The sequence below is a fragment of the Typopeltis vanoorti genome, chromosome 11, assembly GCF_054136105.1.
Source record: "Typopeltis vanoorti isolate ZY-2024b chromosome 11, IOZ_Tvanoo_1.0, whole genome shotgun sequence".
Classification (NCBI taxonomy): Eukaryota; Metazoa; Arthropoda; class Arachnida; order Uropygi; family Thelyphonidae; genus Typopeltis; species Typopeltis vanoorti.
In genome coordinates this window covers 56,059,054-56,083,101 of record NC_143559.1, presented here as the reverse complement: position 1 = coordinate 56,083,101, position 24,048 = coordinate 56,059,054, and the positions used below count along the sequence as shown (strand labels likewise).

General features: G+C 36.6%; 1 protein-coding gene across 3 annotated transcripts in view; it reads right to left on the bottom strand.

Annotated features, from left to right (window-relative positions):
- Positions 1-24,048, bottom strand: part of LOC150101599 (peptidyl-prolyl cis-trans isomerase FKBP2-like) — a 69,213-nt gene that overhangs the window by 5,530 nt on the left and 39,635 nt on the right. For all 3 annotated transcript variants that reach the window (XM_090400204.1, XM_090400203.1, XM_090400202.1), the window contains exon 4: positions 1,897-1,979. In XM_090400204.1, coding sequence (XP_090256330.1) covers positions 1,897-1,979 — 83 coding nt within the window. The remainder of the gene's footprint in view (positions 1-1,896; positions 1,980-24,048) is intronic.

The following is a 24,048-nucleotide window of genomic DNA, read 5'->3' as shown; positions in this document are numbered from 1 at the left end:
TATTTTGATATTAGGTTTACTGCTGCTTTCCTTCATAATATTAATGACCCACACGGATCATGAATTAATAAAATTAATATGGAACAAGAGAGAAATCAGCTAAAATAACAAATTATCAGTGCATAAAACAGTTCTTCAAGAGTTAAAGATCATAAATAGAGAGTTCTTAGGAAAATCAAAGGAACAGATGACTTCAGTTGTAGAACCTACATTAAAAACGTAGTCAATTCTCACCACAGCAAACATTGTTATAACAAACAGAGTCATCCGTCAAACTGAAAAAGTGGCAAAACAGGTACATAAAACAAGAATGCCACCACCACAGGAAGACCAAACTCTACATGCACTGAACTAGTTAGGAGTTCCTTAGAACAAACAGAGTCTACCGGAGATCTAACAAGTAAGAGATTATAGATATAATTTCTGGAAAAAGGGATACTCCTAAAGAAAATTAGGCAAAATAACCATATAAATTAATAAAATTAATAATAGATTAGTTTGAAAGGAAACTGCTGAATGAAACCTTAATTGTGTTGAATCATTATAGCATATCATCATATTCTTTACACGTCTTTAGGGATACAGTCCAGGAAATGGTGAATGACAATATAAAAGAAATGTAAATTTATTGCCTACATCTTGCTCCTAATTTTTAATTACTGAGAAGACATATGATCTCATGGCTTTAGCTGCTTTTGCCATAATTTAGATGCATTTCAATACCCAGTGTGAGACTACTGTCCCTACTTACTAAAGGCCTGAAGTTAAAAATTGAATTTAAAAATTCCATGCTTGGTCTGTAGAACAGGATTTCTGGATTACCGTATTTTCCGGTGTATAAGATGCTCCTATGTATAAGACGCACCCAAGAAATTTAATACAATTTTCTGGAAAAAACCTCACAGGCTACTACTTTGACTGCATGTGTATGAATCATTTTTGTTGAAATGGCAATGCCATTTTGCCAATTTTCTTGCACCCATTTCAAAACTTCGGTCTCTAGTTCTGGCCACTTCACAATTTTTCCACGTTCCGCGTGCTTTTCATTACGCAAATTGTACAAGATCTCCTTCTGACCATGCCAAGTTCTAATCATTTTTTCTGTAGGCGGAGGTCCAAAATGTCTTCCGCATATTTTACCTGCAATTTGTAACTTGAAGTATATGAATGTCGCCTGTTTTTTTTCCATCACTAAAATCTATGGGGAAATATCAAACTGAACACAAAATATCTCAACACGTCAACTCAATACTGATAAACATCGGTAACTGATTACTCGGATAAGATATTATGAAACTTGAATAGGGACTCCCCGTTCTTAGCCAATGACGCGCTAGAAGTCACATGAAGGTCACGCATCAATTTGATTGCACCATTAACTGCCTACAAAGATCTTGGAACATAAAAGGAAGTGCGTATGACTTTGAAAAGAGGAAACAATCTTTACCTTCATTATATAAGATGCACTCCATTTTTAAGATGAATTTTTAAGGTAAAAAAGTGTATCTTATACACCAGAAAATACAGTATTTAACTCTTAGCTCACCCATGATATTAATATACTATAGGTTTACATTATATTACATTTATCCATACTACAATAATTTTTAGTATATGGACAAAAGTTGACTTCTATCAATTCAGATTGGTTGGTAAAATCTTGAGACAAGGCAGCTAAACATAAAAATATAAAGGTGGATTATTATGATAAAAGTTCTGAAAATGAGCCAAATAATAATAGTCCACCTTCACATTTTCATGTTTCCCTACCTATTTACTTAGCTTATTAAACAATGTCTATACTTGGCTAGCTGAAGAAACTTATACTAATTTAAATGCTTTTGTAATTTGTGCAATATCAACTTAAGAAAGAATATTAACAGAAATTTCACAAACCTGGAATAGTAGGTGGTGCCCCTGCTGAACCATAACCTAAATCTGAGGGTATTACCAATTTTCTTTTTTCGCCCTCACACATTCTGAAAAGACCACAAAACAGGTATATGTAATTCTTAGACAAGATTTTATACAACTATAAGTAGCGTGTTTTATTACACCAAACAGATCATGAATTATAGACTGACCATACTGTATAATCTAGTGTAATGTACTCAAGTCAGTTTATGTTTCTCATTTTGAATATAAGAACAGCAGACAGAGAGGAGAACTTAGACAGAGGAGAAGGATACACAGTAATATACTTAGATTTCGCAAAGGCTTTCTTTTGATAGAGTACCTTATGATAAATTGATAGTCAAACTAGAGCAAATGGGGTGGGGTTGGATATTAGATTAGTGCATTGGATTGGAGACTGGCTATCTGATAGGTATCAACAAGTTGTGTATGGGGGGAGCGATATCCAGGAAAAGGAAAGTCACTAGTGGAGTGCCTCAGGGGTCTGTTTTAGGGCCATTACTGTTTAACTTGTATATTTGAAGATTGGGATGGAGATATTCAGTTGTTTGTAGATGATGCAAAGTTGGGATGAACCATGAACAGTAATGATGTGGCCTTGCAAGAAGACTTGAATAAATTTTGTAATTGGGCACGGAAATGGGGATGTGAGTTCAATGTTGCACAATAGAAGGTTTTAAAATTTGGAAAACAAAGATGGGATGTAATATTTATGCTTGGTGAGGATATATTGTTGGAGGTGGAAGAAATAAGAGATCTGGGGGTGATAGTGGATAAGGATCTGAAATTAAGCGGACACATAGCCAAAATTGTGAAAACAACACAAAGGCTTCTGGGAATGATGCGGAGGACACTGACGTGTAGAAATAGAGAGATTCATGTTCCTTTGTATAAGGCTTTGATTAGGAAACACATGGATTATTGTGCCCAGATTTGGTCACTTGGTTTTTCAGAAGGATGAAGAGATGTTGGAAAGGGTCCAAAGGCGACTGACTAGTTTCTGACCTCTGGAATGTCGAGTATGAGGAAAGATTGAGAAGATGCAATTTGCAGAGTCTGGTGGACAGGAGGAAGACAAAAGATATGAGAGAGACCTACAAGTTGGTAAGGGGTTGTTATAGGATTAATGCTGGAGAAGTTCTACAGAAAATAGTGGGAGATCGGGGGAGAACCAGAGGTCATCCCTGGAAACTGCATAAAGAAAGTGTGAGCAGGGGAGTGAGAGGCAGGTTTTTCTCGTGCAGAGTTGTAAATGATTGGAATGCCTTGCCTGAGAGTGTGGTGTCTGCAAGGAGTTTGAATGTGTTCAAGGCACGGTATGATGAGCTGTGTGTGTGTGTGTGTGTGTGTGTGTGTGATAAAAGGACCTCCCAGATAAGTCTTTGACTCCATGAGGTCTTGGGGTAATAATAATAAGAAGAAGAACTAAAATTTTAAATTTGCTTCATTGAAGTAAACATTTCAGTAAATAACACTTAACGTTTTAATTAGTTTATGATATAAAAGAAAAAAAACAAGGTTAATTTCACTGATGCAATCTAGCAACTTTCTGTTATTATATTATTGTTTATTTATTTTTTTTAATAAGATGAATTGTTTTGTTTCTTTTTAGAAGATCTAAATACATGAGAGATGGCAGTTTTTGAGAAAGAAAATTATGCCACCTGCATATTGGCTAACTCATTAACTAAAAATTATTAGAAAGGTTCCTCACATCCTAAATGGAATTCTAACCCACAACAAAAATGTGATGAGTAAGGGAGCGAGAGAGATGACAGTGCAATACAGTGGCATATTTAGCATTAAAGATTAAAAGATAGTGATCACAGAGAGTTCCATGCAAAGTGCAGAAGTAGCTATAGGAAGTTGTGCTATTGGCAGCCTATTATATTATTTCGCCATTTTCACCTATAACAATGCATAATAAAGTAAAAATCTGAACTAAAATTTAAACTAAAACAAAAGTGTGTACCCTTTTATTAAATGTAATTTACTATTAAAGTAGGCTGCTACAATGAATCCTCAGACTCTATGGAAATTTCATAATAAATAATAAGGAAATTTACAACTAGGTTTTTTGTAATATAAGATTATATACAAATATATATGTATATAAGATTAAGATATGAAAGAATTATTGGAAGCGAAAATGAAGAGCAAGAAAGTAAAGATTGTGAGTCTGCTGGCACAGTACGATAGGACAGAACTGAGAAGAACAGCCATGATTGCCAAAGTCAATGAGAAGATTGTACAGGAGGAATGGTGGTTTATTGATGTATGGAGTGAGATTGATGAACGAAAGGACTTATATGCCTGATGGACTGCATTTGAATGGTTTTGGAGTTAGATGTTTGAAGAAAGTGTTGTTTAGTGAGAGTGTGGTAGTGCAAAACCAGGGAAACTACAGATATTAGGGAGGATGAAATCTAGCATATGTTTGGCCACCCCTGTAATAAATAAGCATAGATACAGTAATGATTATGCAATGCCAAATGGGATTTCACAGGTCTCCAATTTAAATGGGTTGTAATGTCATTTACACTAGTTATTCTTGTGTAAATGACATTACACAAGGATAACTAGATACAAAGGGATGTTAAAATGCAAGAAGTATCAGGAATAAAGGTAAGGAGTTTTTGGTATTGGTAAGCTCAGCTTGGCCCAAAAATTATAGGCATCACTGAGATCTGGTTGACTGAAAATGATATAGTTACAGGGAAAGAATGTAAAGGATACTATATTTTCAGGGAGGACAGAAGGAACAGGACAGGAGGTGGGAATTGCTCATGATAGCTGCAGAATTATAACCAACAAAATTAGAAGTTAAAGCAGATATTAGGTCTGAGGAAGATTTTTCATTTGAGGCTGCCTAATGTGAGATAGAAGCAAATAAGACAAAATACGTTGTAGACTGGGGGGGGGGGGTCTACAAGAAGATGTAGATGCCTATGTATCGGCAATCAGTACAATGAGTGTAGGCCGAACAATTATTATAGAACACCTTAACTATGGGACATCAATTGGAGGGGGGGGGCAGAGCAAGATGGAAGTGGGATTTATACAATTGCTAAGGAATAATTACATGAAACAACATGTTACAGAGAGGACAAGGGGTTTAAGAGTGTTGGATCTGATAATAGAATTTGAAGATATATCCATAACCAATGTAGACGCTCTGCCTCCAATCGGGGAGAGCGGCCATGCTGTCTTGTTCTGGGAAGTTGCCAAACATGTGGAGTTCTTTGTAAAGAAGGGGTTTATGTTCATTTTTGTTTTGTATTTGGTAAGTTAAACATTAAAACTTGAGCTTTTTTCTTGGTTTTATTCACTGACCAGATATTAATAAATGATATACATAAATTGTCAACAAGTTTTGCAAGCGATTCTGTCTGGCTTCTTCAGGACAAGTATAACAGTACACACTAACGTTTGCTAGTAACATTCTTCTTTTTTACTAGCAAACGTTAGTGTGTACCATTATACTTGTCCTGAAGAAGCCAGACAGAATAGCTGGCAAAACTTGTTGACAATTTGTGTATATCATTTATTAATATCTGGTCAACGAATAAAACCAAGAAAAAGCTCAAGTTTTACGGTTTATGTTCAATTATAAGGTAGGTTTTATGAGAGACTTAGGCGTCATCTTGGAACAGTGCAATGGCTTGAGAAGCTACAAGGAATGTGAGTAGTGCATGGAAGTGGTCAGAAATTGCTTGAGGGTAGCAGTATCAGACTGCCCACCCAAGGTCAGGAGGATAAATACGGGGGTAGCAGGGTTTTTTCTCCCGGAAACTCGGGTTTTTCATCCCGCATACAGACAAATCGGTCCTCCAGAACACACGCAATTTTCAGACAAAAAATACTAGTTGCAGTGGTGGTGGAGGTGGGCGGTAGATGGCGTTGATGGAGATGATTTGTAGTAGAGGTTCATGTAGTGGTTGAGACAGTTGTAGGTGTCCTCCCGCGATGAGTCTTCGGACTCCTTGGAGGTGTCAAGAATAATAATAATAATAATAAACCAAGTTCAAATTAGGTATCATATCAAAATAATTACAAGATATTAAGATGCATATCAACATTGAGGTAGATGAACAGGAGATGTTCAGCATACAAGCAGTACAAAGTGCAAGGAAGGCCAAATCATAGTCTGATTTGGCCTTCCTTACTAATATGGTAAGGAAGGCCAAATCAGACTATGAGAGAGAATTAGCCAAACAGGCCAAAGTAAACCCAAAAGAGTTTTTTCATTATGTAGCAAGTAAGAGGGAAAATGAGTATGGCAGAATGACTTTAAACAATGCTCATGGTAGGAAGGTGACTGGAGAATGAATAGGCGGTGTTTGGGATATTAAAAAATATGAATGTGAACGCAGCAGTGGGAACTGGATGGCATATCATCCTGTGTACTATATGAATGTGCAAGAGAATTGGCATTGCCTCTGACGAAATTGTTCAATCTAAGTCTCATCTCTGGCAGGGTTTCAAGGCAGTGGAAAGAGGGAAAGATAGTACATTGCATAAAGGTGGCTCCAAGACAGATGTAGCAAACTACAGACCAATTAATATATTGGGAGTGGTTGCTAAAGTATTTGAAAAGTTGGTGAAAAGTAAAATACAATGGTGGGTGGATAAGGATGTGATACTCTATAGTGAGCAGCATGGCTTTGTAAAGGGTAGGGTCTGTCTTAGTAACTTATTCACATTTTCTAATACTGCTCGACTTTGCCAAGGCATTTGGCAGAATACCACATGGAAAACTATTACAAAAAACTGGAGAGGATGGGAATAGATATGAGGCTAGTAGCATGGATAGGGGGATGGCTGATGGAGTCTAGGAGAATGATTGTGACTAGTGGAGTACCTCAGGGTTTGGTACTAGGGCAACTACTCTTTGATTTGTATATCAATGACACAGGGAAAGATTTAAAAGGGGATATTCGGTTGTTTGTTGATAATGCAAAACTGGGGAGAGCAATAGTTCGTAAAGGTGATGTAGATATCCTGCAGGATGATTTAAATAAAATATCATTGTGGACAAAGAATAATGGTTGTCAATTTAATGTTGCAAAATGTAAGGTTATGCATTTCAGGTCGAATAAAAAGGTTGCATATTGTATATCACATTGATAGTATTGGTTTTCACGAAAATGACAAGGCTAGAGACTTGGAGATAATGGTGGACAAAGATTTAAAGTTCAGAGGGCATATTGAAAAAGATGGTAAAATAGCTCAAAGAATTACTTGGATACTGAAAAACACACTAACAAGCAAAGATAAGGAAGTTATTATCCCACTTTATAAGGCTATGATTCAGTCACATCTTGACTACTGCACACAGATTTGGTCAAATGGGTTTCTTGGAGACCAGGAGGTGGTCGAAAAGATTCAGAGATGAGTGACCAAGATGGTGACAGGTCTGTGGAATAATACCTACGAGAATAGCTTGAAGGTTTGTGGGTTACAAAGTTTAGTTGATAGGCAGAAAAGAGGGGACAAGATAGAAACTTTTAAGATATTAAGGACATTTTATAAAATTGATGCAAGTGAAATTTTTCAATATATGACAAATAGAGAACTAGGGGCCATCCATGGAAGTTGTGTAAGAGTGTGGTTAGTAGGGATGTGCAGAGCAGATGTTTTGTGTGGAGAGTTGTGAGTGAGTGCAATGGATTGCCAGAAATGATTGAGTTCCCTGATGGTGAATGGATTCAAGGAGGTATGACAGGATTTGTGATTTGTGTGTATGATGGTTGATTTGGGTCTTCCACGATGAGTCTCTGGACTCCATGGAGAATGGAGATGCCATAAATAATAATACAGACATAAGCCACCATTGCATAAAATCATGCCAGTATCCTATAATGCACAGTACATTTCATTTCAATTCTTGCTCAGTACAGCGTTTCTGACAGGACCATCAAAGAGACTAATGTCCTGGAGTGATCCAGGTTCACAGTAATGAGAGAAAGAGATTGAGAGATCTCTTTAGATCATTCACAGCTTTTGGAACCCTTGAACCTCAATAAAAGTCAAAAACACTCTTGTTAGTGATCCTTCCTATGATGCACAGCAATAAACATGTCTGGAAAAAAAGTGTGTTGTGCATTATGGGATGCTGGGACAATTTGATGTGAAGTAAAATGTCTCTATATACACACAGGTTAGTTGGTGAAGACACTTTTGTTTGTTCACTCTTGGGTAAAGGATAAAAACAATAATACAGTTTTTTGTCAAGTATAATCTACTTCCTGACCAAGCAAAAGAATTTGCTACAACAATATCTAATATCATTTTAATTTGCTACCATCAAGAGATTCTAGAATAAAACATATTATATCCATTTATTATCTTCCAAGGCTAGCAGTATAGTATTTCAAAGCTGCCATTACAAATGGATTTGTAATGGCAGCTACAAGGTAAGGTACCATTAAATAACTTCGTTAATTTAGCAAAAAAAGTTTAATGATGGTAGTTGCAATTAATTTATGTAATTCAAACTCCACACATAAGAAGGCTGTAAAACCTAGAGCACAACCATGCTCTGTACAGGCAAGTGGTTGAGGAGAAAGAAGGAACCTGTTGAAGTGTTTCTTAAGCAGCTGAAAGTCATAACTGAAGATTTTTACAGTATTAGGGTAGATAGATTGAAAGAAGGGGTGCTTAAGGGTCAAAGCTGTATAACTGAGAGGAGACCTCCACATAGCCTTTAAAGGAATGCGGAGAACCGACCAGGGCTTCTGACCTAATGTCCAATCCTCACCTTCTCGTGGTGCACCCTGTTGGGTATCTACTTTGATACTGAACGAACGAGGATGGGCTGGCAATTTGGGATTTAGCCGACCAAATTGTATTCTTATTGGTTAAACCAAAATAAAAAATGATGGTACAACATGACAAAATTTCATGCCGGCTGGGGCGTCGCCCAGTTAAACAAGGCCCCCGTTGTTTTCGCCAGGGAACCAGGGCGAACAGCGAAAAGTCAGCTACTGGAACAAATCTGAAAACAAACCCCAACTCAACATCACCAGAGTTAAAGATCGGTACTATCAACGTAAGAAGCCTGAATGGCAAAGAAATGGAGCTAGCTGAGGAATTAGATAAGTACCAGATCGACATAATAGGGGTGACTGAAACAAAAAAGACCAAAACTGGTGAGATCTTTCTGAGCAATAAATACAAAATGTTATATTCAGGCAATAACAATCAAGGAAAAGAAGGAGTAGCCATAGTATTCAACACAAAATACGAGGCTAATCTTCTTGAATGGCAGTCAGTCTCAAGTAGAGTAATGTGGGCAAATATGAGAATGGGGAACTGGACAATGAGACTTATTTGTGCCTATGGTCCCACAGAAGGTTCTACTAAGGTAGAAGTGGAGGAATTTTTTGAGGCTTTAGAAAAAGCAACTGACACAATGAAAAAGGAAAAGTTGGTCCTTGTTGGGGATCTAAATAGTAGAGTAGGAAATGATTGTGAGACATACAAAAATATTTTGGGAAAATTTGGAGAAAAGAGCAAAGCTAATAATAATGGCAAATATCTGTTGGATTTCTGCTCAGGACATGGACTGGTTATTACTAACACCATGTTCCAACATAAAAATGTGCACAAATTCACATGGAGAGAAGAGGCTAGGAATAAGAAAAGTCTCATTGACTATGTTATTGTTGATAGTGATGTTTTCTCCCTGGTGCAGGACACCAGAGTGTACAGAAGATTTGAAATTGGAAGTGATCACTATTTAGTCTTGAGCAGAATAAAATTGAATTTCATATTGAAAAGAATAACATGTAAGAAAGTTTTAAAGCGAATAAAAGTTGAGCAGCTCTCAGATGTAAACTGTAGACTAAAATACAGAAATATTATTGAAAAGAAAATGAAAGAGTTTGAGAACAGGAATCAAACCTTGGAGATTCAGTGGCAAACTCTGAAGGAAACATTGATTGATTCTGCCAGAGAGGCATGTGGTGAGGTTGTGTGCAAAGATAAAAAAAATCAGAACTCCCTGGTGGACACAGGAAGTTAAAGAGGCAGTGAAGGAAAAGAAGAAAGCATATCAAAAGTTCCTGGCAAATAAGTCAGCTTTTACTCTTACAGAATACAGAGACAAATGTAAGAAAGCTAAACAGTGTGTAAAACTAGCTAAACAAAAGTCATGGGAGGACTTTGGCAAGAATATAGAAAATAAATATCAAGAAGGTGGCAAAATATTCTGGAGGTTGTTGAAGAAGCTTAGGAATGGAGGAAAGAGTGCTGTAAAAGGAATTAGAGATGATAAAGGTGAAATGAAAACAGGAGAAAAAGATATCCTTGAAGTATGGAGTAATTACTTTGAAAAACTGCTAAATGAAACAAGCAGTGATGACAGCACAGTGATAAAAAACACTGACCAGGCATGCAGTCAGGAATACATATCTATACTTGAAGTAGAAAAAGCCATCAAAGGCTTGAAATGTGGAAAGGCAGCAGGAGTAGATGATATTCGACCAGAAATGCTGAAGTATGGTGGTATAAGAGTCTTACAGTGGTTGCACTGCATAGTTCAGAAAGCCTGGACAGAGGGACGAATTCCCGATGATTGGAGTAGAGCTCTCATAGTACCCATATATAAAAAGGGAAATAAAACTGAATGTGAGAATTACAGAGGTATTTCCCTACTGAGTGTTCCTGGCAAGATCTATGCAAGTATACTTGAGAAACGGTTGAGAAGAATTGTGGAAGAAAAGCTTGGTGAAGAACAAGCTGGATTCAGGCCAAATAGAGGCTGTCAGGATCAGATCTTCACTTTACGACAAATAGTCGAGAAAGCATGGGAATATAACAAAGATCTGTATTTAAGTTTTGTCGATTTGGAAAAGGCATATGACAAGGTGCCAAGAGAGAATCTATTCAATACGCTGCAGTTATATGGTGTCAATGGGGCATTATATCAAGCAATACTTAGTCTTTATTTGAGTTGTGAGTCAGCAGTTAGAATTGAAGGAAGTACAGGAAGATGGTTTAATGTTAAATCTGGTGTGAGACAAGGATGTACATTATCCCCTCTGTTATTCATTATCTATATGGATCACATTATGAAGGAATGTGGTATTAAACCTGATATCAAAATTGGAGATGTTAATGTCAGCTCTTTGCTTTATGCGGATGATGTTATACTTCTAAATAAATCCGCTACAAGTCTGCAAGATTCTCTGACTAAATTGAATAGCTGTTGTAATAGATATGGTATGAAGGTCAGCAATAAAAAGACAAAGACAATGAAAATAGGCAGAATCATTGAAAATGTCAACTGTGTTGCGAATGGAAAACCTGTGGAACAAGTAAAACATTTCAGCTACTTAGGCACAATTTTTACTGAAGATGGTAAACTAAATATAGAAATAGACAACAGAATCAGCAAAGCTGGTATCGTGGGAAGTCAATTGAATAAATTCATATGGAATAAGAAAGAAATTAGTCGGAACACTAAATTAGCTGTATACAAGACTGTGTTCAAACCAATTTTAACTTATGGATCTGAGAGCTGGGTCAGAAGTAAAACACTTGACCAAAGACTAGAGACCGCAGATATGAGAGTCCTGAGAAAGATTAGAGGCGTGAACAGATGGCATCAATGGCAATATCATATTAAAAATGAGGATATTAGGAAAGAACTTGACATTGTCAGCATCCAGGAATGCATTAGCAGAGCTAATCTCAGATGGTATGGTCACTTAAATAGAATGGGAGAGGAAAGATTAGCAAAACAAGTGTTCTCTGCCAGGTTGGCAGGAAAACGACCCAGAGGAAGACCAAGATATAGATGGATTGATACGGTACAAAGTGCCTTAGACGATAGACATATAAGATCTGATAATGTTGGAGTCTTGACAAGTAACAGACTGATTTGGAGGAAAATTGTAGATAGGAAGTTAGTAATGATGTAATTTTTTCATGTAGTACTGTCATATCCTGTACACCCCTTGAGGGTACATGGCAGGAATTTGATGATGATGATGATGATGAGATTGAAAGAAGACAATGAGAAGTTAGTTTAATAATTTGAAGCTGAACTATGTATGAATAATGGCCAGTAACTGTTTGTGTGGTTTTTTTTTTTATATATATTTAAAGGAAAGTGAAGGAATCAAAATAGCAAGTTCAGTACACACACACACACAAAAAAAAAAAAAAAAACCTAGATAGGTGCTATAACAAAAACTGACTGTTTATGAGAAAATAAATTGAATTAATCTGTGTGTGTGTGAGAGAGAGAGAGAAAGGATCATCTAATAAGTAGATTGTCTTTTGGATAGCATCAAGCATTTTTTCATAGTTTTTTTGGTGCATATCCCAAATGTGAGAACTGTATTCTAAATCAGGATGAATTTGAGATTTATATAGTGTTAAGAGTTGTACAGGTGAGAGTATTGAATGAAAAATAACACTAAGTTTTTTTAAGGTTAAGGAAGCTATGAATATTAGCGTGCCAGAAAAAGCAAATAATGTTAAGTCAGCCCAAGAAGAGAAATGTGACCTTGACTGGAGATTTGATTCTTATTAAAAGGTAAGTGGCAGTGGAGTCAGATCCTTCTTATGAAAAATAAAGCAAGACAGTGTTTAGTAGCACTGAAGTTCACTAAGCTGTCTCCCCCCCCCACTCTAGAGAATGGCAAGGAGTTGGTATTTAAGGCACTATAAGGATTGTTAAAATGAAGAAGAGGAATGAAATGTACTGTAATCAACAACACTATGGATAGGATTTGAGAGTTAATGAGACAAGGTCATTAATGCATAGGAGAAAGAGCATTTTTGAAGAGAAGAAACCATGACGGATAGTGAATGCTCAGAGAAGAAACTAACAACCCACAGCAAAGAGCAGAAAGCAGACATGCTCATCATCTACACTTGTGCCAAGCGGTACTACAGGCCTCTATGCCAGAGCCCATCAAATGCCCAAGAAATGTCAAGAGTGACCATGAGTTTCTTCAAACCTTTCAAGGCTGTGTCTGTCCATAGGTGGCTAATGGTGACCAAGAGATTGTGTGAGCCAGAATGACAGAATTCATATCAGTGATCATTAATTAACTGGCTAGTCTAATTAGCAACCAACTTCCAGGAATGATGATCTTTACCACTTTTTTGAGAGAACTAAAGTGATGGCAATTAGTGCAACACTTTGATGGTCGACTTTTATCTCTCTTTTTTTGGAATGAAAATTTTTTTAGGATAGAGTTAACGTGGGCTTGCTTCCAGCCTTTCAGAAGAAACTGTCAAGATAATGAAGTATTAAAAGACTCGAGGATAGTTGTTGGCCAAATTAAAGTTCATTCAAAAGGGAGCTTAGAAACTGTTTATATGCCATATGTTATGGTCAAATTTATACAGTTAAAAAAAAAAAAAAAAAAAAAAAAAAAAAAAAAAAAAAAAAAAACATGTTGAGAAGAAGCATATTTTTTTTATTTATTTTAAGTGATATGCAAACACAATAGCCAGCAATAATATATTTATTTCAGCTACTGGAATGATACAGACATCAAACAGATTATTAAATTTTAAAATATAGAATAGTTTGTATTTTCTAAATTAATGAATGTGAACAACAGATTAGAAAATGCCCGATTTTTAAGGTGAAAATGTATTGATAATTGTCAATAATCATGTCTATACAGTCTATACCAGGGGTTCCCAACCCTATGCCCGCAGGCACCATGGCGCCCGTCGACCAATTTGTGTGTGCCCGCCACTGTTCAACCGTGTGCCGTATAGTTTGAAATAATCACGCAACAATTCATGGCATGCTATATGACGCATGCGTTAATGACACATGATGAGTATTAAACGCATACAATGTAAAGTAGACGCGCATTCGAAGTTGTTCATTCCAGTTTAAGAACTGGAATATCATCATATTCTCCTAATTATAAAGCACTGGCCAATGAAATGCAATGCCAAAGATCACACTAACTTACATATATATATTTAAATTTTTATATAATGTAAACTTTTAAGTAATAAAACATTTGATTATAATGTAAACTTTGTATGTATTCATTTAACAAACGAATTCAAAAAATTTGCTTGAAAAAATAGATAGTGCCCGTTGCCCAATCGGTATTTTAGAATGTGCTCTAGGAAACAAAAAGGTTGGGAACTCCTGGTCTATACCATTCCATCTGTATCTAACTAATATAACTGCACATTCTGGAATATTCCTTTATATAATACCTTCATTTTTAATATGGTTATGCCACTGATGTTATCTGTTCAATCCCTTGATTTTCCAACATAGGTTTTATTCCCAAGTCAATTCTCAGAACCTTATAATTATTAAATTCCTGCATCAAATATGTACCTTTAAAGGATACACAGGATATTATTAGTAAATATGCATCATTACTTGCTTCCCCATAAGTAAATTTTCTTCCAAATTAATCTGCTATTTATCAGGAGTAATATTATTATTATTATTATTCAGGCCTCCATGGAGTCAAAAGACTCATAGTGGGAGGTCCTTCCTAAGAAACACAAAGTCTATCATACCACTCCTTGAACTCGTTGACCGTTCTCACTCTCACCACTCCATCAGGCAATGCATTCCATGGTTCAACCACCCTCCATGCAAAGAAACCACTCTTCACCCTCTTGCTCACAGTTTCCTTTCATAACTTCCAGGGATGGCCTCTTGTCATCACTCCTTCCTGCTGTTCAACCAAGCGAAAGAACTCCCCAGTGTCAACCCTGCAACCACCTCTCAACAGTTTAAAAGTCTCAATCATATCACCTCTCCTTCTATCCACCAAACTCTGCAGTCCACATTCCCTCAGCCGATCCTCATAACTATCATTGTACAGTCCTGAAACCATCTTTGTTATCCGCCTTTGTACCCTTTCCACAGTTAATTTATCCCCTTCAAATCCTGGGGACCAAAATCTGAGATCAACAGTCCAAGTGTGGTCTGATCAGGGTCTTATACAACGGAATGATAACTGTTTTATCTCTGCAGGTCAGTGTCCTTCTCATTATTGCAGCAATCCTCTGTGTTACCTTCACCAACTTTGCAATATGTCCCCTAAATTTCAGGTTTCTATCAATCATCAACCCGAGATCTCTTGTCTCCCCTACTTCCTCCAGTATAATTCCTCCCATAGAGTATGCAGTGTCCCATCGATGTTTCCCAAACCTCAAGACCTTATATTTTGCTGTATTAAACCGATACCCCCATTCATTTGCCCATCTATCTAGCTTATTGAAATCCTCTTGCAGGGCTGCCACATCTACACTATTACTAATAATCCTTCCCAGCTTCGCATCATCTGCAAACAACTGAATATCCCCTTGCAATCCACTGACAATGTCATTGATATAAAGGTTAAACAATATAGGTCCCAGTACTGAGCCCTGTGGGACCCCACTTGTAACCCTCTGCTTCCTTGAAACTGCCTCACCATACACAACTCTCTGATACCTATCGGACAGCCAATCCTGAATCCAGTTGACCAATCTGACATCCAGACCCATGTGCTGTAACTTAAATATCAGCTTATCATGTAGAACCCTGTCAAATGCCTTCGCTAAGTCTAAGAAAATGGCAGTATATGCCTTTCCCTCATCTAATGCTCTTGTAACTTTATCATAAAAGGCTAGCATATTGCTAAAACAAGAACGCCCCTTCACAAATCCATGTTGACTCTCACAGATAACATTACCCTCATCTGCCCAATGCTGTATACGGTCCCTCACTACTTTCTCCAAGATCTTACTAACTACTGATGACACACAAACTGGCCTATAATTAGACACTTCCAGTCTGCTACCACCCTTATGCAATGGCACTATCTTACCTTCCTTCCATTCCATGGGCACCTTTCCCTCAGCCAGACTTTCATTGAAAAGCCAGGTCAAAGGCACTGTCAGTTCTCTAGCACATTCTCTCAAAACTCATGGTGAAATACCATCCAGTCCCACAGCTTTACTGACATCCAGAGTACTCAGTATTTGAAACACGCTCTCCTCCTGTACCTCTAAACCCACAGCTTTACTGACATCCAGAGTACTCAGTATTTGAAACACACTCTCCTCCTGTACCGCTAAAACCTCGAACCTATTATTGTCAGCAACATTTTTTTTTTTTTAGAGGTATCTGTGGCATAGTATAATTATTAAAGGAACATGTAAGACCACAGTAATAACTTTTAATTAATAAGGTACAGATATTTCTATTATTTCCTAGCTTGCGACAACTATGTATTTTAATAGGTGATCATGTAGCACTAATATTGTCGGCAACAATATTAGTTGCTGACAATATTAGTGCTAATGCTAATTCACCAATCCACCTACATTGTAGTCTTCCTCTGGATCTTTTATCTGCCATCAAACATCAAGATTTCCTATTCTGTTTAAGTGACCATACAACTTTAGATTACCTCTGCTCACACATCCTTCAATACTAACAATGTCAAGTTTCTTCCTAGTCCACTTCATTTTTAATATGATTCTAGAATTGATATATACCATCTGGTCATGCTTGTAATTTTTCTCACATCTATAGTCTATTCTCTGATTAGAGACCACACCTCTCAAGTTATTAGTTAAAACTGATTTGAACATTGTTTTGCATATTGTTAGTTGAATGTTTTTGTAACTTCTCACATATTCCACATATATATTTATTCAACTGGCTCTCCCCAGTACACCAGTTTTGCTTATTAACTATTTCCATATTTAATTTGCCATCTTCACTAAAAATTGTGCTTAAACAGCTGAAATAATGAATATTTTCTATCACTGTTTATCTAATTTAACAAGCTTTCAATTATTCCAGACATCCATAATATATTTTATCATGTAATTCTTTGAGAGTACTAAGCTTCTTTAAAAGTTTCCATAATACAGAAGGTGAATATCATCTCCTGTTATCTTACCAAAATCTCACTACAGCTTTTGTTTTACCTACTTAAATTTACACACAGCATTCTTACATTTTCTCTTTATTCTCAGAATAAAGTACTTGAAACTCTCATTGTGATTTCTTATTTTCTGGGACTGATTCTAATTTCTTGAATATGCTATAATGTTTGGATTTTTTTTTATCCTCGCAAACATCATCACATGCCTCCTTGGCAGAATCAACAACATTTTCTTTGCAATTTGCTACAGAGATTCCAAGATTTGTTTCTTGTTTTGAATTCTTTCTTTTATCCAATAATATTTGTAGATTTGAATCTACAAATCACTTCTGAGAGCTGGTTGAGTATTTTTTTTAATTAATTATTTATTACATTTTTTTTTTCAATATGATATTCACTTTTATCTTGCTTAAAACTAAATAGTGATTTGTTCCTATTCCAAATCACGCACTTGTGTGTACTCTTGTATCCTGAATCAGTATGAATATACTATCAGAAATAACACTGTAAATACGACTTTTACAGTCCTTTTAATGTGAATTTATTTATGTACATCTTTATGTTGGAACAGGATGTTAATAATAACTAGTTCATATCCTGAGCTATCCAGATTGCCAACAAAATGTTTTTTGTTTTTGTTTTTTAATTTTTATGTCAACTACCTTCTCTAATGACTTGAAAAATTCCTCCATTTTTTTTTCTTAGTAGAATCTTTTGCGGGATCATAGGTACAAAGCAGTCTCATTGTCCCATTCTTCAATTAAACATTTTCCCACATTACTCTACTTAGAAATGCCTGCCATTCAAGAAGTTTACTATTTTTCTGTTTAAAGAAGGTATCAATGAACTTACCCATAGTGAAATAGTAGGCCTACATAAACACAAAAAATATTACACGATTTTCTTTGTGCTTCTTACAATCATGAGCTCTGATAAACAACTACTAATCTGCTGTTCTATTGTTGGTTACTGACTGTTGCCAACCAAAAAAGACAAAACATCGCTATGAGTCTGTCAAAATTCCACTACACTATGCTACAATAATGTTTACTTGTCAATCACTGCAAGATAATGCATTACAGGAAGCTCCAAACCTCCCCGTCCCTTTCATCATACATTCGTAATCAGGCGACTGTTGATACTAATTTTATATACACATTCAAAACTGTAAACAATTGTTGAACAATAACACAATAATGTAGGCATAATTATCGTAAAGGAAGAAAAGTCACAAAACAGAAAAATGTTCCGGGTCCAGGCCTGGTGCATAAAAAAGTTCTGGGGCCGGGCCCTGGCTGAATTAAACCACTAGTGTGACCTCCCACAATGAGTCCTTGGACTCCCTGGAGGTGTCACATAATAATAATATAATAAATTTAGTTTAATCCTTTATCCAAGTGTAAGCAAACAAACTTTGCGCCTGAAAATATCTTCAGGACTGGGGTAAGGTAGTGCAAACCAGGCAACTCCGAGCAAAGGTGGACCAAGCTCTCATCACTCCTTGTCTCAGTATCTCCCATAATGCAAAGCACATCTCCTTGCAGACATGTATACTGCTATGCATTAAGGGAAGGGGCCACTACCCAGACCGGTTTCAACCTTTATTGAGATCTCGTCAGTGGGAGGCAGATCCAACCGTGGAGATACTAAGGCAGAAGCAATAGGAGAGGTCATATTTACCTATTGGAGTTGCCAACAGGTGTACCTCCTTATTATTGAATTACTCTGGATTTAGAGAAAGATGTTGGAAGTTTATTTTTCACTTGGTTAAACTATAATAAATTTAGTTTAATCCTTTATCCAAGTGTAAGCAAACAAAGTTTGCGCCTAAAAATATCTTCAGGACCAGGGTAAGGTAGTGCAATACCAGGAAACTCCAAGCAAAGGTGAACCAAGCTCTCATCACTCCTTAAATCCAGAGTAATTCAATAATAAGATGGTACACCTGTTGGCAATTCCAATAGGTAAATATGACCTCTCCTATTGCTTCTGCCTTAGTATCCCCACGGTTGGGTCTGCCTCCCAATGACGAGACCTCAATAAAGGTTGAAATCAGTCTGGGTAGTGGCCCTTCCCTTAATGCATAGCAGTATACATGTCTGCAAGGAGATGTACTCTGCATTATGGGAGATACTGAGACAAGGAGTGATGTGAGCTTGGTCCACCTTTGCTAGGAGTTGCCTGGTGTTGCACTACCTTACCCCAGTCCTGAAGATATTTTCAGGCACAAACTTTGTTTGCTTACACTTGGATAAAGGATTAAACTAAATTTATTATAATCTAACCAAGTAAAAAATAAACTTCCAACAATAATAATAATTTACTTGTTTTAGTGTCTTCTTTGTTTGGTAATGACAATTATGTTAACATGATGTTTCTCTAATCCTACTAGTTTCATTTATTTGTTTTGTTTCTCTAAATCTGCTATTTTTATTTATTTTGTTTCTCTAATTCTGCTATTTTTATTTATTTTGTTTCTCTAATTCTGCTATTTTTATTTATTTTGTTTCTCTAATTCTTTTAATTTGATCTATTTTTTATGCTTCTTCAGTTCTTCTAGTTGTGTTTGTTTTCTGTTTATACTTCTTATGTTGATAGTGTCTATCTTCATGTGAAGATTAAGCTTTTTTCAATAGCTGACATTTCACTTGTTCTTTGAAGTTCAAGACAAAAACAGCAGGAACCTTGTTTAATCGAGCAACACCTAAGCTGGCATGACATTTCATCATGTGTGTGTAGCATTTTTTGTCTGTGGTTTAAGATAATGCAGAATACAATATGGTCAGCTATTGCCAGTCCATCTTTGTTTATACGGTGTCTATCTGGTTGGCTACCTAACAACAAAGTGCATCATGAGAAGGTGAGGACAGGACATCAGGTCAGAAGCCTTGGTTGATTAACCCAAATTCCTAAGCTATATAGTGGTATCCTTGCAATTAAATAGCTTTGACCTGTAAGCAACTCCATTCTCAAATGTATGTGTTAAAATAAGGATGGTGATGCTCAAGAGCTGTACTGAAATTTAATAATTTTATGTTAATAATTATTCCATTCAAATTATTATTATTATATGGGTATCTCCATGGAGTCAGAAAACTCACATGGGAGATCCACACTAACCTTTATACAAATGATACCTACCATACCTCTTCTTAAACTCATTCACTATCAGGACAATCAACTCTGGCAAACTATTCCACTCGTTCATCACTCTCCAAGTAAAAAATATAGTACATACACTCTTACACAAATTCCAATTATGACCAATAGTTCTCTATTCATCATGCTGAAAAATTTCCTTTGTGTCAATCTTATAGAACCCCTATAATAACTTATAAGTTCCTATCATGCTTCCTCTTGTCTATCTATCGACTAAACATTGCAATCTACATAGGGGGCATTCCACAGATCTGTCACCAGCTCGGTCACTTGTCTCTGAATCCTACTACCTCCTGATCTGCAACAAATCCAGGTAACCAAATCTCTACACAGAAGTCAAGATGTGACCGAATCATAGCCTTATAAAGAGGAATATTAACTTCCTTATCTTTACTTGTTAGTGTGTTTTTCAACATCCAAGTAATCCTTTGAGCTATTTTACCAACTTTTGCAATATCTATCTCCTCTGAACTTCAGCTGACTTTCCACCATTATTCCCAAGACCTTAGCCTCATCAATTTCCTACAATCCAGTACATCAATGTGATATACAGTATGCGACCTTTTCAATCCAAAGTGCATAGTTTTACATTTTGCGACATTAAAATGACAATAATTATCCTTTAACAAAATTAGTTTAATCCTTTATCCATGTGTGAGCAAACAAAGTTTGCACCTGAAAGTATCTTCAGGACAGGGGTAAGGTGGTACAACACCAAGGCAACTCGTTGCAAAGGTGGAGCAAGTTACCAACACTCCTATCTCAGTATCTCCTATAATGCAAAACACATCTCCTTGCAGATATGTCTAATGTTATGCATTAAGGGAAGGGCCACTACCCAGACTAGTTTCGACCTTTATTGAGGTCTCTTCAGTGGGAGCTAGGCCCAAGTGGAGATACCAGGCAGAAGCATTAGCAGGTCACCTCTACCTATAGGAGTTGCCAAATGGTGTGCCACCCTTTTTTAATAAATTACTCTGGATTTAGAGAAAGATGTTGAAAGTTTATTTTTCACTTGGTTAGAGTATAACAAAATTAGTTTAATCCTTTATCCAAGTGTGAGCAAACAAAGTTTGCGCCTGAACCACCTTACCCCTGTCCTGAAGATGCTTTCAGGTGCAAAATTTTGTTTGCTCACACTTGGACAAAGGATTAAACTAATTTTGTTATACTATAACCAAGTGAAAAATAAACTTTCAACATCTTTCTCTAAATCCAGAGTAATTTATTAAAAAAGGGTGGCACACCATTTAACAACTCCTATAGGTAGAGATGACCTGCTAATGCTTCTGCCTGGTATCTCCACTTGGGCCTGGCTCCCACTGAAGAGACCTCAATAAAGGTCGAAACTAGACTGGGTAGTGGTCCTTCTCTTAATGCATAACATTAGACATATCTGCAAGGAGATGTGTTTTGCATTATAGGAGATACTGAGATAGGAGTGTTGGTAACTTGCTCCACCTTTGCAACGAGTTGCCCTGGTGTTGTACCACCTTACCCCTGTCCTGAAGATACTTTCAGGCGCAAACTTTGTTTGCTCACACTTGGATAAAAGATTAAACTAATTTTGTTATACTCTAACCAAGTGAAAAATAAACTTTCAACATTCAATAATTATCCTTTGTTCACAATGTCAATTTATTCATAGCATCATGCCCTCTGAAATTTAACTGTTTGTCCACATTATCCACAAGTCCCTAGCCTCATCAATTTCCTGCAAACCAATACTATCAAAATGATACACCATATGCAACCTTTTCAACCTGAAGTGCATAACTTTACATTTTGCAACATTAAAGTGACAATCATTATCCTTTGGCCACAATCCCAATTTATTTAAATAATCTTGCAGGATATCTACATCACCTTTATCAAATATTGACCCCTCAATTTTACATCATAAGCAAACAACTGACTCTCCCCCGCCTAAAGATTTTCCTATATCATCAATATACAAATTAAAGAGTAGTGGCACTAGTACAGAACGCTGAGGTACTCCACTAGTCATCTTCATTCTCCTAGATTCCACTCTATCATATAATACTCTCTGTTGTCTGTCTGTGAGCCCTCCCCCAAAATCCATGCTACCAGCATCATATCCATTCCCATTTGCTCCAACTTTTGCAATCGTTTTTCATGTGGTATTCTGTCAAATGTCTTTGCAACATCCAGCAGTATCATGGTGTAGCCATTTCCATTATCCAGTTTTACTGTCATTTTATTATAAAATATGAATAAATTACTGGGGTGCTTAAGGGTCAAAGCTGAATAACTGAGAGGAGACCTCCACATAGCCTTTAAAGGAATGCAGAGAACCGACCAGGGCTTCTGACCTAATGTCCAATCCTCACCTTCTCGTGGTGCACCCTGTTGGGTATCTACTTGGATACTGAACGGACGAGGATGGATATTCTGGAGGTTGTTGAAGAAGCTTAAGAATGGAGGAAAGAGTGCTATAAAAGGAATTAGAGATGATAAAGGTGACATGAAAACGGGAGAAAAAGATATCCTTGAAGTATGGAGTAATTACTTTGAAAAACTGCTAAATGAAACAAGCAGTGATGACAGCACAGTGGTAAAAAACACTGACCAGGCATGCTGTCAGGAATATATATCCATACTTGAAGTAGAAAAAGCCATCAAAGGCTTGAAATGTGGAAAGGCAGTAGGAGTAGATGATATTCCACCAGAAATGCTGAAGTATTGTGGTATAAGAGTCTTACAGTGGCTGCATTGCATAGTTCAGAAAGCCTGGACAGAGGGACGAATTCCCGATGACTGGAGTAGAGCTCTCATAGTACCCATATATAAAAAGGGAAATAAAACTGAATGTGAGAATTACAGAGGTATTTCCCTACTGAGTGTTCCTGGCAAGATCTATGCAAGTATACTTGAGAAACGGTTGAGAAGAATTGTGGAAGAAAAGCTTGGTGAAGAACAAGCTGGATTCAAATAGAGGCTGTCAGGATCAGATCTTCACTTTACGACAAATAGTCGAGAAAGCATGGGAATATAACAAAGATCTGTATTTAAGTTTTGTCGATCTGGAAAACGCATATGACAAGGTGCCAAGAGAGAAGCTATTCAATACGCTGCAGTTATATGGTGTCAATGGGGCATTATATCAAGCAATACTTATTCTTTATTTGAGTTGTAAGTCAGCAGTTAGAATTGAAGGAAGTACAGGAAGATGGTTTAATGTTAAATCTGGTGTGAGACAAGGATGTACATTATCCCCTCTGTTATTCATTATCTATATGGATCACATTATGAAGGAAAGTGGTATTAAACACGATATCAAAATTGGAGATGTTAATGTCAGCTCTTTGCTTTATGCGGATGATGTTATACTTCTAAATAAATCCGCTAAAAGTCTGCAAGCTTCTCTGACTAAATTGAATAGCTGTTGTAATAGATATGGTATGAAGGTCAGCAATAAAAAAACAAAGATAATGAAAATAGGCAGAATCATTGAAAATGTCAACTGTGTTGTGAATGGAGAACCTGTGGAACAAGTAAAACATTTCAGCTATTTAGGCACAATTTTTACTGAAGATGGTAAATTAAATATAGAAATAGACAACAGAATCAGCAAGGCTGGTATGGTGGGAAGTCAATTGAATAAATTCATATGGAATAAGAGAGAAATTAGTCGGAACACTAAATTAGCTGTATACAAGACAGTGTTCAAACCAGTTTTAACTTATGGATCTGAGAGCTGGGTCAGAAGTAAAACACTTGACCAAAGACTAGAGACCACAAATATGAGAGTCCTGAGAAAGATTATAGGCGTGAACAGATGGCATCAATGGCATTATCATATTAAAAACGAGGATATTAGGAAAGAACTTGACATTGTCAGCATCCAGGAATGCGTTAGCAGAGCTAATCTCAGGTGGTATGGTCACTTAAACAGAATGGGCGAGGAAAGATTAGCAAAACAAGTGTTCTCTGCCAAGTTGGCAGCAAAACGACCCAGAGGAAGACCAAGATATAGGTGGATTGATACGGTACAAAGTGCTTTAGACGATAGAAATATAAGATCCGATAACGTTGGAGTGTCGACAAGTAACAGACTGATTTG